This window comes from Dasypus novemcinctus, chromosome 9 (assembly GCF_030445035.2).
Source record: "Dasypus novemcinctus isolate mDasNov1 chromosome 9, mDasNov1.1.hap2, whole genome shotgun sequence".
Lineage (NCBI taxonomy): Eukaryota > Metazoa > Chordata > Mammalia > Cingulata > Dasypodidae > Dasypus > Dasypus novemcinctus.
In genome coordinates, this window is record NC_080681.1 from 98,484,083 (window position 1) to 98,498,724 (window position 14,642).

Sequence of the window (14,642 nt, forward strand, 5' to 3'; positions counted from 1 at the left end):
AGGCCTCCCAAGGCTGGAGTCCCAGACAGGCTGTGTTGCCCTGCCTACTCTCTTGGGGTGTGTCTCTTGTGTGATACATTTGCATATAGGCCAAACTTGTGAAACCCAGGTAGCTCTTGGGTTCTGACTATAACAGCCTTGAGAAGTGGGTGGGGAGGAACAAAAGCCTGGTGGTGTCTTCTCTTTTGGCCACTCCTATAATGAACAGGTCCTTTCCTGGGGGCTATGACAAGGGACAGGGTGGGGTGGTCCCATCCCAGCAATCTTCTTTGGTCTCCTTCCAGCCCTCTTGGCCTAGCAAACTTCCTGGAGGTCCACAGAGGCCCATGGGTGGGGTGCTAGAGGCCAGCTCTTAGGCCCCTGGCTAGGTGAGTCAGGCCAATAGGTACTATGCTGCCTAGGAAGGCAGTGGGCAGATGCAGGCTCTTTCAGGACAAAGCTCTGTTCCCACTCTCACCATCTGTTTTCACGAATCTTCTTCTTCAGTTTGTTTCCCTCTCTTCCAGGCCAAAGGGTTTTGCTGGTCCCCTGCCTCCTTTGTCTTTGCCTGCCCTGGCACTTGCCCACTAGCACTGTGGGTAGGGGGAACTAGTGGCAGGGAACTGGTAGTCCATTGCCTGGTTATTCCATTCCCTTCTCTTGATCTTGTCATTTAAAATTTTTTTCCAGATGGAGTAGCTCTTTGTGTGTGCACATGTGTGTGCACACGTATAAACAATTTGAAAAATTAATTGTATGATGTATGAGAAGACAGAGTCCCTAGTTTTGCATCTCATGTGAGAATGCCATGAGTTTCACCAGAAAGCATTCTATTTTGTTTTTTGTGACATTTTAAATGCATGACAGAAGTGAGCAAATAGTGAGGAAAAAAAAAATACATGAGAGAATATAGATTCTACTGAAATCTCAAAAAAAAAAAAAAAAAAAAAAAAGATACAGCTGTACAGTAAGACATATCTTCCCCTCATTTTTATTTTAATCAATGACAAGGAACCTAATATAGTTTTGAGCTATATCCCCTCAGATATCTTGGGAATGTGGGTTCACTCTTTGCCAGTGGAACGTTTGAGAAGCAGTGTTTTAAAGCATATGTTCTACTTAGTACAGCTAACAAATTAATAAAAAAGATTTTCTGAAGAGTTAAGAAATGACTCTTAAAATTATTTATCATATAGTTCCATTGAAATTTAAAGTTGTAATTGCATAATTGAGTTCTTTCATATGTTCACTATCTGCCAATAAATGTCAAAGTTTTTTACAAACTATTATCATTAAAAAGAAGTGTATATCAAAAGAACAATCAATGTACTTTACAATTTTTTGAAGTTGTAGGTTAAATTAAGGAATCACTTTGGGGAGATTAATTCTGTTAAATTATTTACATTCTAGTATTTTCATAGAAATAAACACCTCTCAAGGTAAGGGAGGGGAAGATATTTAGTTATGGAAAATTTCATGTGAAAACAATTTGGAATGCAAAGAAGAATTTTCTTTTCCTTTTTCTGAGATTTTGAAAGTAGGCTTAAGAATGGAAGTTTCTGAATTAAAACATTTCACCTCAACTACAGACTTACCTGTATTCCAGCATGGCTACAGAGGTAAAAATCAAACTCATATGGATGTGTAATGTCTGTATCAACTGTTGTTCCAGCTGGGATATTGCCACTTCTCCCGACCTAGATTTGTTTGATCAAAGTTTAAACAAACAAGACAAAGGTAAAGAATGTGTCTGAAAGCAGGTTTTAAAAAATGAATAAATATATAGGGTGATCTCAATTAAAATATTACCTAAGCAGGCATTAAGAACAAAATTTATTCTAGTAACTACCTACCAGACACAAATTCTTATTCTTCCTAATCTTATTTGTTGAAAACCAGAGCTGATAAAGAAGAGTACATAGTCTCTGCTACTGCTTAGCTGGCAGTTGCTCCTAATGTGGGAGGACATTTAAAATTTCTTTTCAGGTGCTCCAAATTTAAGGTACCAGTGCAAAGTAGGTACTGCTAAATGTGTTTACTTACAAAAATTACTATTTTCCTTGGAGAACACTATATTTTGAGAGAGAAAGAATGCTGACAAAAACATGAATGAATAGTCATTATTTACTGGGCATTTATGTGCCAGGCACTTTGCCTGTATTTCTAAACCTCATAGTAATCCTGCTGTTAGGTATTATTTCCCATTGCTTGAGGAAACTAAGGCTCAGGGATATAAAATAATTCGCCCAAATAGCTCACAATAAAGAGCACAACTGGGAGTCATACACTGAAATAACTGGAAAGACCCTATTCCTTGTATTTTATACTATCAGTTTCAAAATCTTATAAGAGAACAAAATGGGAGTTTGAATTTTGGAGTTTTACTAAAATTTTCAGAAAGTTAAAAACCTATCCTGATGCTTCTATACTCAAAATCTGCTCTGCCAAAATCTTCCACTGAATACTGGAAACTCTGATGTTGACAGAAGATGCTTGTTAATGGCTCCATAAACTATGTTAGATAAGCTTGACTTATAACAGTATTACAACAGATGTGAGATTACCCTTTCGGTCCTATCAGCACAAAATAATCGAGTATGATGTCTTTTCTGAACCACAATGTAAGTTATTCCAGGTTGATAGTCTTTCTCCAAACTGATGCAGGCTTCACGGATTGCTAGCAGTTCATAATATAATACCTAAAGGAGATGAAATAGAAAGATTTGATATAGTATGCTATACAGTCAAATACAGTCTCTTACATATTTTGAAGTGAGATAATGATTTAGACTTAGAACTTAATTTCTTCACTTTATAGCTAAATGTACTTCTCTATTCCATCGTTATTATCACAGCATGTTCTGAGCAATCAAGGCTTCCATGTTCTTATCTCCAGTGAACATTTTAAAAAGGAAAATCTAATGAAGCATCAAATTTTGACTTTAGGAAATCTCAATTTAAGTCTTTTAACTTCAGAACTAGACAGCATATTTATAAACATGATATTTGATTTAACTGTAGTGTGATGAGATTCCAGGGAACCAACCTGCCTAAATTGTCCCTCTGAAACGCCATCCCGATAAAAGATGATACGAGTAGGTTTGAATCGAGTTGACTTATAAAACTGGATGAGAAGTTCCCGAACCATGGAGGCCAAATCCTGGATGATCTCCTGTCGAGGTCTTTGAACTCTTACTGTGGCACAGTATCTGCTTGGGTGGGCATCCATACTACCTACAACCTAGGTTTGAAAAAGTAAAGAAAATATAAATTAATTAATCAAAACATCCTGGATTTTAGTTATATTTGATTTTACTATATAACCTTACTATTTATCACCGTTTATCTTGAAAGTAATAAAAAATAAGTTATTCTCAGTGAATAGAAGAAAGGCCCAATATAAGGTAAAAACTATTTTCCTGTAAGTAGGCTGCATTTTATGTTTAAATTCTCATCTATAGATATTGCTGGTAGAACTAAAGATTAGAGGAAAGAGAGACAGAGGACATGAATAAATGGATTAAGAGGAAGAAAATAAGTAAAGACATATTCAAACACTTGATTTCTCTTCATAGCTCTTCTATTTTAGCAATCCACCCAAGATGCCATCCTTAAAGATTCTGGCATCTTTTAGATCATCTTAGTGCCATAAATTTTAAAATCAGAATTTTCCCTCTCTTACTTTAATATCCTTCTCTCTCGCCTGGGCCCTCACTCCTACTAAACACTGCTCTTCTGCCATAATGATTCCTTCAGACCCAAAATTGTCATCAATTCTAACAATATATTAGCTCCTTCCTGACTACATTTCTTCCTGAACTCTATGGTTAGTTAAAACCATTATTTTCAGGTACCTCAGTCTCTTCAGTCCCTAGTTCTTTTGATGTATTCGCCATGGCCAAACCTGAATCAATTAAACTATCTGCATTCTATATCTGGGCTGCTAAGTACTAATAAATAATAATAATAAATTAAATAAATTTGTTGCTTTCCAATTTGTTAAGATTTAGGCACGCTAACTGTTGAACAATTGTATAAATGTGGATCCTTACTATTACTCCTAGCAAACTTTTAACTTTTCCAATTACCTACTTTAAGCACTTCTTAGACTCTGACTTTCAACCTCAAGCTCCATACCAGACAAAAATTCCTGTATATTAAGAAAATGCTGGAAAGTAGACTTGGCCCAGTGGTTAGGGCATCCATCTACCACATGGGAGGTCTGCGGTTCAAACCCCGGGCCTCCTTGACCCGTGTGGAGCTGGCCCATGCGCAGTGCTGATGCATGCAAGGAGTGCCATGCCACGCAGAGGTGTCCCTGCACAGGGAAGCCCCACACGCAAGGAGTGCGCCCCGTAAGGAGAGCCGCCCAATGCGAAAGGAAGTGCAGCCTGCACAAGAATGGTGCCGCACACACGGAGAGCTGACGCAGCAAGATGACCCAACAAAAAGAAACACAGATTCCTGTGCCACTGACAACAACAGAAGTGGAGAAAGACCACGCAGCAAATAGACACAGAGAAGAGACAACTGGGGCGGGGGAGAGAAGGGGAGAAAAATAAATAGAATAAATAACTGAAAAAAAAAAAAAAGAAAATACTCACTAATCCTTTACTCCTTCCTGTATTATAATAAGCATCTCTTACTGAATGTTAAAACCACTACTTGTACTCTTTATCCACTGTACTCACTGTACTGTATTTGGAGGTTGTAGTCTTCTCTCGAAATTGTATTCTCTTCTGTCTCCCTTAGTTTCCTTTATTCACAGTTGCATGTTCCCTGTCTTACAATAACACCCTTGGATGATGCTCCCTCCTCAAGGTATTACTCTTTTTGCCAATACCCCCTTTCATTATTATACTCAATGAAAGAGTAGTGTTCCTTTTTTGCCTCTATTTCTGTCCTTCGAACACCTGAAATCAGGATTTAGTTTCAACTACTATAATGAAATTTTCTTTTACATTGTTTTAATCAATTTTAAACTTTTTCATATAATGTCATACAAAGAGTAATGATATGTGTACGGCACAATAAGGTAAAATGGAGAGGAATTGAGGGCAACTACATAAAGCTTAGTGAAAAAATTGTTTATCCATATTTTATAGTTATAAGAAAAATATTTAGAGTGATATATATTAAATACTGAATTTGTGAAAAACTTCCCATAAAAATTAAAATAGTTAAAATATTTAAATAAAAAACTTGAGATCTATGAAGATTTCATACTTTTATATCACGTTTTATTCTTGAAATAACTTGCCCAATTTTTAAAATCAAGATTTTATAATGATTATTTTTTTAAAAAATCTTTTAAAATCTATAAAAATATTGTTCCAGTCTTCCCAACATCAATAACATGGGGGAAAAAAAAAAGGTGACTGGATCCTGGTTTGAACAAAATAGTTGATTAAAAGATATTTTGGGGACAACTAGAGACATTTGAATATGACTGAGAATTAGATATGAGAACTATTAATTTTGTTAGATGTGACAAATGATATTATGGTTATGTAATAAAGGCATATTATTTTTTCCTCTGTTAGAGAAGGTGTGGGTTTATAGAATAATCATGCATAAAATACAGGATTCCATATACCATCCTGCCACCAACACCTTGCAACGGGGTGGAACATGTTATAATTTATGATAGCACATTAACTGAAGTCCATGGTTTAATTAAGGGCTCACTGTTCCATAGATTAAAATTTTAAAAAAATTCTGCTACCATATATGCAATCTCATTTTCCCTTTTAAACACATGCAAAATTATATTTCAGTGCTGTTAACTGAATTTACAATGTTGTGCTATCATCACAACCATCCATGACCAAAACATCTCTATCATTTCAAATAGGAACCCTGCACATTTTAAGCCTACCTTTCCACTCCCTATCCCCATGCCATCCCCTAGTAACCTGTATTTTAGATTTTTACTCTGAGTTTATTTGATTCAAGTTAGTAAGATCATACAATATTTGTCCTCTTGTGTCTGACTTATTACACTCAACATGATATCCTCAAGGTTCATCCATGTTGTTGCATGTCAGGACTTCAATCATTTTTATGGCCGAATAATATTCTATTTTATGTATATACTGAATTTTACTTATCCATTCATCAGCCGATGGACAACTGGGTTACTTCCATCTTTTGGCAACTGTGAATAATTCTGCTATTAACATAGGTGTGCAAATATCTATCTGAGCCCCTGCTTTCAATTCTTTTGGCTATACATCTAGGAGGAGTATTGTCAGGCTATATGGTAGTTCTAAACTTAGCTTTCTGAGGAACTGCCAAACTATTTTCCACAGTGGTAGCACCATTTTACATTGCCATAAGCAATGAGTGTTTCAATTTCTCTGCATCTCTTCAACACTTATTTTCCTTTTTTTTTTTTCCTTCAATGGCAGTCATTCTAATGGGTATGAAATGGCATCTCACTGTGGTTTTGATTTGCATTTCCCTGTTGGCTAATGATGTTGAGCATCTTTTCATGTGCTTTCTGGACATCTGTATATCTTCTCTGGAGAGATGTCTGTTCAAGTCTTTTGCCCATTTTTTAATTGGGATGTTTTTCTTTTTTGTTGTTAAGCTGAAGGATTTCTTTATATATACTGGACATTAATTCTTTATTGTTTTCCAAATATTTAATATTTTCTCCCATTGTGTAGGCTGTCTTTTTAATTCCTTTTTTAAAAAATATTAATTTTTTTTCTCTCCCCTTCCCCCCTATTGTCTGCTCTGTGTCCATTAGCTGGGTGTTCTGCGTGCACTTGCATTATCAGGTGGCACCAGGAAACTGTGCCTCTTTTTGTTGCATCATCTTGCTGCTCCAGTTCTGTGTGTGTGTGGCACCACTCCTGGGCAGGCTGCGCTTTTTTCGTGTGGGGCGGCTCTCCTTGGGGGGCTCACTCCTTATGCGTGGGGCACACCTGCATGGCATGCACTCCTTGTGTGGCAGGACCGTGCATGGGTCAGCTCACCACGTGCATCAGGAGGCCCTGGGTATTGAACACTGGACCCTCCATAAGGTGGGCAGATGCTCTATCAGTTGAGCCACGTCTGCTTCCCTTAATTTCATGATAAAGTCCTTTGAGGAACAAAAATTTTTATTTTGATGAGGTCCCACATCTATTTTTTCTCCTGTGGCTTGCAATTTGGGTGTAAAGTATAGGAATCACTGCCTAACACAAAGTGCTGAAGATGCTTCCCTACATTTTTTTCTAGAAGTTTTATCATTCTAGCTCTTATATTTAGGACTTTGATCCATTTTGAGTTGAATTTTGTATATGGTGTGCGGTAGAGGTCCTATTTTTTTTAAAATGGAGACCCAGTTTTCCCAGAACCATTTGTTAAAGAGACTATTCTTTTCAAATTGATAGTGTTTGCCACCTTGTCAAAAACCAGGTGGCCATAAATGTGAGGGTTGATTTCGGAGCTTTCAATTTGATTCCATTGGTCTGCATGTCTGTCCTTGTGCCAATATCATGCTATTTTGATTACTGTGGCTTTGTAGTAAGTTTAAAGATTAGGGCGTGTGGATCCTCAAACTTCATTCTTCTTTTTCGAGATGGCTTTAGCTATTCAGGGACCCTTATCCTTTCATATACATTTTTTTAAAGTTTAAGATTTATTTTATTATTCCCCCTACCCCCATTGTCTCCTCTGTGTCCATTTGCTGTGCATTCTTCTGTGTTTGCTTGTCTCCTCTTTAGGTAGCACTGGGAACTGACCTGGGACCTTCCAGAGTGGGAGAGAGGTGCTTGATCTCTTGTGCCACCTCAGCAACCTGGTCCGCCGAGTCTCTTATTGTCTCTCCTCTGTATCTCTTTGTGTTCTGTCATCTTGCTGTGCCAGCTTTCCACTTGGTCCAAGCTTGTTGTGCGGGCCAGCACTCCACTAGCGCCAGTTTGTCGCATGGGCCAGCACCTTGCATGGGCTAGCTCTCTGCTTGGGCCAACTTGCCTTCACCAGGAGGCCACAGGAATCAAACCCTGGACCTCCCATATGATAGATGGGAGCCCAATTGCTTGACCTACATTCCCTTGCCTGTATAAATTTGATGACTGGCTTTTCCATTTCTGTGAAGAAGGTCATTGGAATCTTGATTACGACTGCACTGAATCTATAAATTGCTTTGGGTGTTATTGATGTCTTAATGATATTTGGTCTTCGAATCCATGAACATGGAATATCATTCCATTTATTTAGGTCTTTTCAATTTCTTTTAGCGAAGTTTTGTAGTTTTCTGGGTACAAATCCTTTACAGCCTCAGTTAGATTTATTCCTAGGTATTTCTTTCTTTCTTTCTTTTTTTTTTTTATGGTACCAGGGCCAGGGAATGAGCCTTGGACCTCGTATGTTGGAAGCTGGCACTCAACCACTGAGTCACATCAGCTCCCCTGAGTTGGTTTCACTGTCTGCTTTTTTGTTTAGTTTTGTTTTTAGGGGCAACAGGGACTGAACCTGGGACCTCCGATGTGGGAAGCTGGCACTCAACTCCTTGAGCTACATCCATTCCCAATATTTGATTATTTTATTTGCTATTGTGATTGGAATTTTTTTTTAACTTGTTCATTGCTTGTGTATAGAAACACTATTGATTTACTTTTAAAAAAATTTATTGAAGTATATCACTCATACATAAACACACATAAACAATAAGTGTATAGTAATAGTTGTGAACTTACAAAACAAACATATGTATCATCATACAGGGCTCTCAAACCTTATCCTACCGCCAATACCTTGTATTGTTGCAAGACATTTGTTACAAATTATGAAAGAATATCGACAAAATCTTAACTATTATAGTCCTTATCTTACATTTGGTGTATTTCCTCCCTAACCCATCCTATTATTATTTGTTAAATACATTTTTATGACAGAAGTTGTAAACTTACAAAAGACTCATGCACATATGCAGATTCCCATACAGCACACCTCTATCAACACACCGTACCGTGGTGGAACATATGTTAGAGATTATGAGTATCATCAGACTATTACAAGCAGACAATTGGCACACTTTTTCCATACTCGCCCTTATTAACAAAGTACAGCTTTAGCATAGATGCATGAATATTACTACTGTTAACTGCAGTCCACAGGTCATTCTAGTTGTATTTTTCATTCTTCTCCCCATTCCCATCACCACGAAATAATGATGTAGATCTGCTTTAGCTCATAAAGGACACTCTTGCATCTGTACTATCAACCACAATTCTCATCCACCTATGAGTTTACTGTGTTACTCAGTCCCTAGATTATTTCTAGCTGTCTTGCAAGTGACATTTATATCCCTAGGCTACCCTTTTCAGCCACAATCCCATTTATAAACCAACTGTTACTCATTATAATGTGTTACCATCAACTTTATACATTTCTACATTTTTACAGTAAAGCTAAATAAAACTACATACATTAAATATCAGTAGTCCATCTCAGTCATCCTCTTACTTCCTTTAGGAATTCACCACCTGCTACCAAGTCCTGAAGATATTTTCCTACATTTTTTTCTAGAAGCTTTATAGTTCTTGCTTTTATATTTAGGTTTTTGATCCATTTTAAGTTAATTTTTGCATAAGGTATGAGATAGGGGTCCTTTTTCCTTCTTTTGGCTATGGATATCCAGTCTTCCCAGCACCATTTGTTGAATGGACTGTTGTGCCTGAGCTGAGCAGGTTTGACAGGCTTGTCAAAAATCAACTGACCACAGATGGGACGGTCTGTTCCTTTTTTTTTTTTTAAGATTTATTATTTATTTATCTCCCCTTCCCCTCGCCAGTTGTCTGCTCTGTGTCCATTCGCTGTGTGTTCCTCTGTGTCTGCTTGTATTCTTGTCAGTGGCACTGGGAAACTGCGTCTTTTTTATGTGTAATCTTGCTGCATCAGCTCTCCGTGTGTGCAGCCCTACTCCTGGGCAGACTGCACTTTTTTTGCACGGAGCTGCTCTCCTTATGGGGCGCACTCCTTATGTGTGGGGCTTCCCTACATGGGGGATACCCCTGCATGGCACAGCACTCCTTGAGTGCATCAGCGCTGCACGTAGGCCAGCTCCACATGGGTCAGGATGCCCTGGGTTTGAGCCCTGGACCTCCCAAGTGTTAGATGGATGCTCTGATTCTTTTAGTTGCTATTGTAGACGGAATTTTTTCCCTCACTTCCTCCTCATATTGCACATTACTAGTGTCTCTTAAAGCCTATTTCATCTAAGTATAGCTACTCTGGCTTTTTGTTTGTTTTGTTACTGCCACGAGGAACATCTTTTTCCAGTCTTTCATTTTCAACCTATTGGTATCCTTGGGTCTAAGGTGAGTCTCTTACAAACAGTATATAGGTGGCTCATATTTTCTTATCAATTCTGCCAGTCTGTGACTTCTGATTGGGGAATTTAATCCATTAACATTCAATGTTATTAGTGTAAAGGCAGTTCTTATTTCAACCATTTTAGCCTTTGGGTTTAATCTGTAATATTTTATTTTCACCACCACTTTCAGACTTTTAGTTACTTTTATTGGTATAATCTTCATTATTCTAGACTCTTTTCCAAGCCTCTCTCTCCTATCTTTTCTTTTCGGCCTGTAGCAAACTCTTTAGAATTTCCTGAAAAGCTGGTCTCTTGGTTACACACTCTCTCAGTTTCTATTTATCTTTGAATATTCTAAACCCACCCTCATTTTTGAAAGCCAAGCTTGCTGAATATAGGATTCTTGGCTGGAGGTTTCTCTCTTGCAGTACTTTTAAAAATTTATTTCTCTCTCCTCTCCCCCCCTCCACCGCTGCTCCCCCGCCCCGTTGTCTGCTCTCTGTGTCCACTTGCTGTGTGTCCTTCTGTGTTCACTTCTATTCTATTCTTGTCAGTGGCACTGGGAATCTGTGTCTCTTTTTGTTGTATCATCATGTTGCGTCAGCTCTCTGTGTGTGCAGCGCCACTCCTGGGCAGGCTGCACTTTTTTTGCATGGGGTGGCTCTTCTTACGGGGTGCACTCCTTGTGCATGGGGCTCCCCTATGCAGGACACACCCGTGTGGCACGGCACTCCTTGTGTGCAACAGCACTGAGCATGTGCCAGCTTACCACATGGGTCAGGATACCCTGTATTTGAACCCTGGACCTCCCATATGGTAGGCAGACACTCTTATCAGTTGAGCCAAATCTGCTGCCCTCTTGCAGTATCTTAAAATATATCATATACCACTGTCTTCTTTTTTTTTTTTTAAAGATTTATTTATTTATTTAATTTCCCCCCCTCCCCTGGTTGTCTGTTCTTGGTGTCTATTTGCTGCGTCTTGTTTCTTTGTCCGCTTCTGTTGTCGTCAGTGGCACGGGAAGTGTGGGCGGCGCCATTCCTCGGCAGGCTGCTCTTTCTTTTCACGCTGGGCGGCTTTCCTCACGGGCGCACTCCTTGCGCGTGGGGCTCCCCCACGCGGGGGACACCCTTGCGTGGCAGGGCACTCCTTGCGCGCATCAGCACTGCGCATGGCCAGCTCCACACGGGTCAAGGAGGCCCGGGGTTTGAACCGCGGACCTCCCATATGGTAGATGGACGCCCTAACCACTGGGCCAAAGTCCGTTTCCCCACCACTGTCTTCTTGCCTCCATGGTTTCTGGTGAAAAATGAGCACTTAATCTCATTGGGTATGACTTATACGTTATGCTTTGCTTTTCTTTTTCTTTTTTTTAAAGATTTATTTTTATTTATTTAATTCCCCTCCCCTCCCCCAGTTGTCTGTTTTCTGTGTCTTTTTGCTGCATCTTGTTTCTGTTGTCGTCAGCGGCACGGGAAGTGTGGGTGGCGCCATTCCTCGTCAGGCTGCTCCCTCCTTTGCGCTGGGCGGCTCTCCTTATGGGTGCACTCCTTGCGCGTGGGGCTCCCCTACGCGGGGGACACCCCTGTGTAGCACGGCACTCCTTGCGCACATCAGCACTGCGCACGGGCCAGCTCCACATGGGTCAAGGAGGCCTGGGGCTTGAACCGCGGACCTCCCATGTGGTAGACGGACGCCCTAACCACTCGGCCAAAGTCCGTTTCCCTGCTTTGCTTTTCTCTTGCTGCTCTCACAATTCTGTCTTTGGCATTTGACATTTTGATTAGTATGTGTCTTGGAATTGGTCTATTTGAATTTATTTAGATGCAAGTTAATTGTGCTTCTTGGACATATGTACCTATGTCCTTCAATAGGGCTGGGAAATTTTCTACCATTATTTCTTCAAATATTCCTTCTGCCCCTTTTCCCTTCTCTTCTCCTTCTTTGACACCCATGAGTTGTACGTCTGCCTATCTCTTGTTGTCATTTAGTTTCCTAAGACCTGAAATTTTTTCCATTCTTTTTCTTCATCTGTTCTTTTGTATGTTTGCTTTCAGAGGCCATTTCTTCAAGCTCACCAATCCTTTCTTCTGCCTCCTCAAATCTACTATTATACACTTCTGGTGTATTTTTAATTTCCTTGATTGCACCTTTCATTTCTGTAATATCTGCTATTTTTCTATGTATGCTTTCAAATTCTTCCTTGTGCTCATACAATGTCTTCTTAATATACTTACTCTCTTAAGACATCTCATTGAATTTATTAAGGAGATTTGTTTGAATATATATGATTAGCTCTCAACTCCTTTATGTTATCTGGAGACTTATCTTGTTCCTTTAACTGGGCCATATCTTCCTGTTTCTTGGTGTGGGTTGTAATTTTTTATTGGTGATTTGGCATCTGGCTTACTAGATGTACTTATTCTGGGTGCAGTTTAGTTTAGGGCTTTCTTACCCTTTCTCCGTTGCTGGCTGTGTAGTAGGAGCCAAGGATATAGATGGTGCTGTAAGTTGTGGAGGCTCAAGCTGCCCTTATTGTCCCAGGAACCAATGAAGCTTCTTCCAACTTTCTCCTTTGCCAGGGGTAGGGACAGAGCCACAGCCATGTGTAATAATCTAAGTTGTGCAGGCTAGACTTTAGCTGCCCAGAGACTGATGAAGTTTCACACCTCTTTCTTTCCTACCTGGGATGCAGATGGAGCAGCAGGTGTGGGCAGCAATCTATAGCATGCAAGTCCAAGATGACCACAGTTGCCCAGGTAGACTTCTGACTGTTCAGTCTGTGCAAGCCAAATGTATTGGCAGTTACCCAGAGAGACTGGTACAGGGCCCATCTTCCTCCTTCCTAGAGGTGGGGCTGAAGCCTAGGTTAGGGTTGCACACTGATCTGGGTTAAAGAAGCTGGTTCTAACCTTCACTGTGATTTTCAGTCAGCCAGGCTTCCCCTTGTGCTGGAGGCAGACTTAAAATGGGGGCTACCTGCCTTTTTCCTACTTGGACAGGTTCAAACTTCAGCTGTCCTTAGGGTTATATTTTAGCCAGCTGAATCTACTTATCAGTAGCTAAAGTCAGTGGCCAACTGTCTTCCTCCCCTGTTTTTGGGAAATTGAGCTTCCAATTCTAGCCACAGAATAGTTCCAGAGGTGGCTTATGATGCCTGTGGACGATGGGCACCAGCCTCTGTGGCGTGTAGTGCTCTACTTACAAATCTTCTCTGCAGATGGGCAGTCTCCTCCTTCCATTCTTTCAAGTATGTTGCAAGATGCTCTTCTGGTCTCCTGGAGCCCCCGAACAGGTTTACTGGCTAGCTCTGGGTGATTACTAACTCCCCTGTAATATGAGCTGACTCTAAGAGCTCCTTACTCTGCTGTCATCTTGCTGGTTGTCTAACAGTATTGCCTTTTTAAAAAAAATTTATTTAATAAAATATATCACCCACAGCCAAACATAAACAATAAGTGCACAGCAATAGTTGTGAACTTACAAAACAAACATATACAACACCATACAAGTCCCTCATAACTCACCCTACTATAACACCTTGCATTGTTAAAACTGTTTAAACTAATGATTAAGGAGAATTGTCAAAATATTACCACTAACCAAAGTATTTTTTCCCCAACCCACCCTATTATTATCTTTTTATCATTTATATATGAACATACATAATTAAGTGTATAGTGTACAGTAAAAGTTGTGAACTTAAAAAGCAAACATGAATAACATCATACAGGGGTCCCATACATCAACCCTCCACCAACACCTTGCATTGTCATGAGACAGTTGGTATAAATTATGAAAGAATATTGTCAAAATCTTACTACTAGTTATTTTCCTTATCTTATATTTGGTGAGTTTTTTCCCCAACCCACCCTTTTATTGTCTTTTATATATATATTTTTCATGACAGAAGTTGTAAACTTACAAAAACAATCATGTGCATGTGCAGAATTCCCAAACACTCCTCCATCAACACACCACACTAGTGGAACATTTGTTACAGATAAGATAATATCATCTGATTGTTACTACATCCATAGTGTACATTTGGCTCACATTTTCCATAATGCCTCATTATCATTATAGTACATCTTTTGCATAGATGCAAGAATATTATATTACTGCTAACTGCCGTCCATAGACCACTCCAGTTGTATTTTTCCCATGCTTTCCCAACACCCTGCAGTAGTGATGTAGGTTTGCTCAAGCTCACAAAGGACACTACTGCATCTGTACACTCGTACTGCATCAACCACACTTCTCATCCACCTCTTGGTTTACTATGCTATTCAGTTCCTAGATTATTCTCCAGTATTCTGTCAATTGGCATTTATATCCCTAGACTACCATTTTC

General features: G+C 39.5%; 1 protein-coding gene across 1 annotated transcript in view; it reads right to left on the reverse strand.

Moving 5' to 3' along the window:
- AGO3 (argonaute RISC catalytic component 3) overlaps positions 1 to 14,642 on the reverse strand; it is a 189,931-nt gene that overhangs the window by 26,770 nt on the left and 148,519 nt on the right. Inside the window, exons 15-17 of the mRNA XM_058303895.2 lie at positions 3,026 to 3,220; positions 2,544 to 2,678; positions 1,575 to 1,676 (exon numbers count right to left, since the gene is read on the reverse strand). Of these exons, the coding sequence (XP_058159878.1) occupies positions 1,575 to 1,676; positions 2,544 to 2,678; positions 3,026 to 3,220 (432 nt within the window). The remainder of the gene's footprint in view (positions 1 to 1,574; positions 1,677 to 2,543; positions 2,679 to 3,025; positions 3,221 to 14,642) is intronic.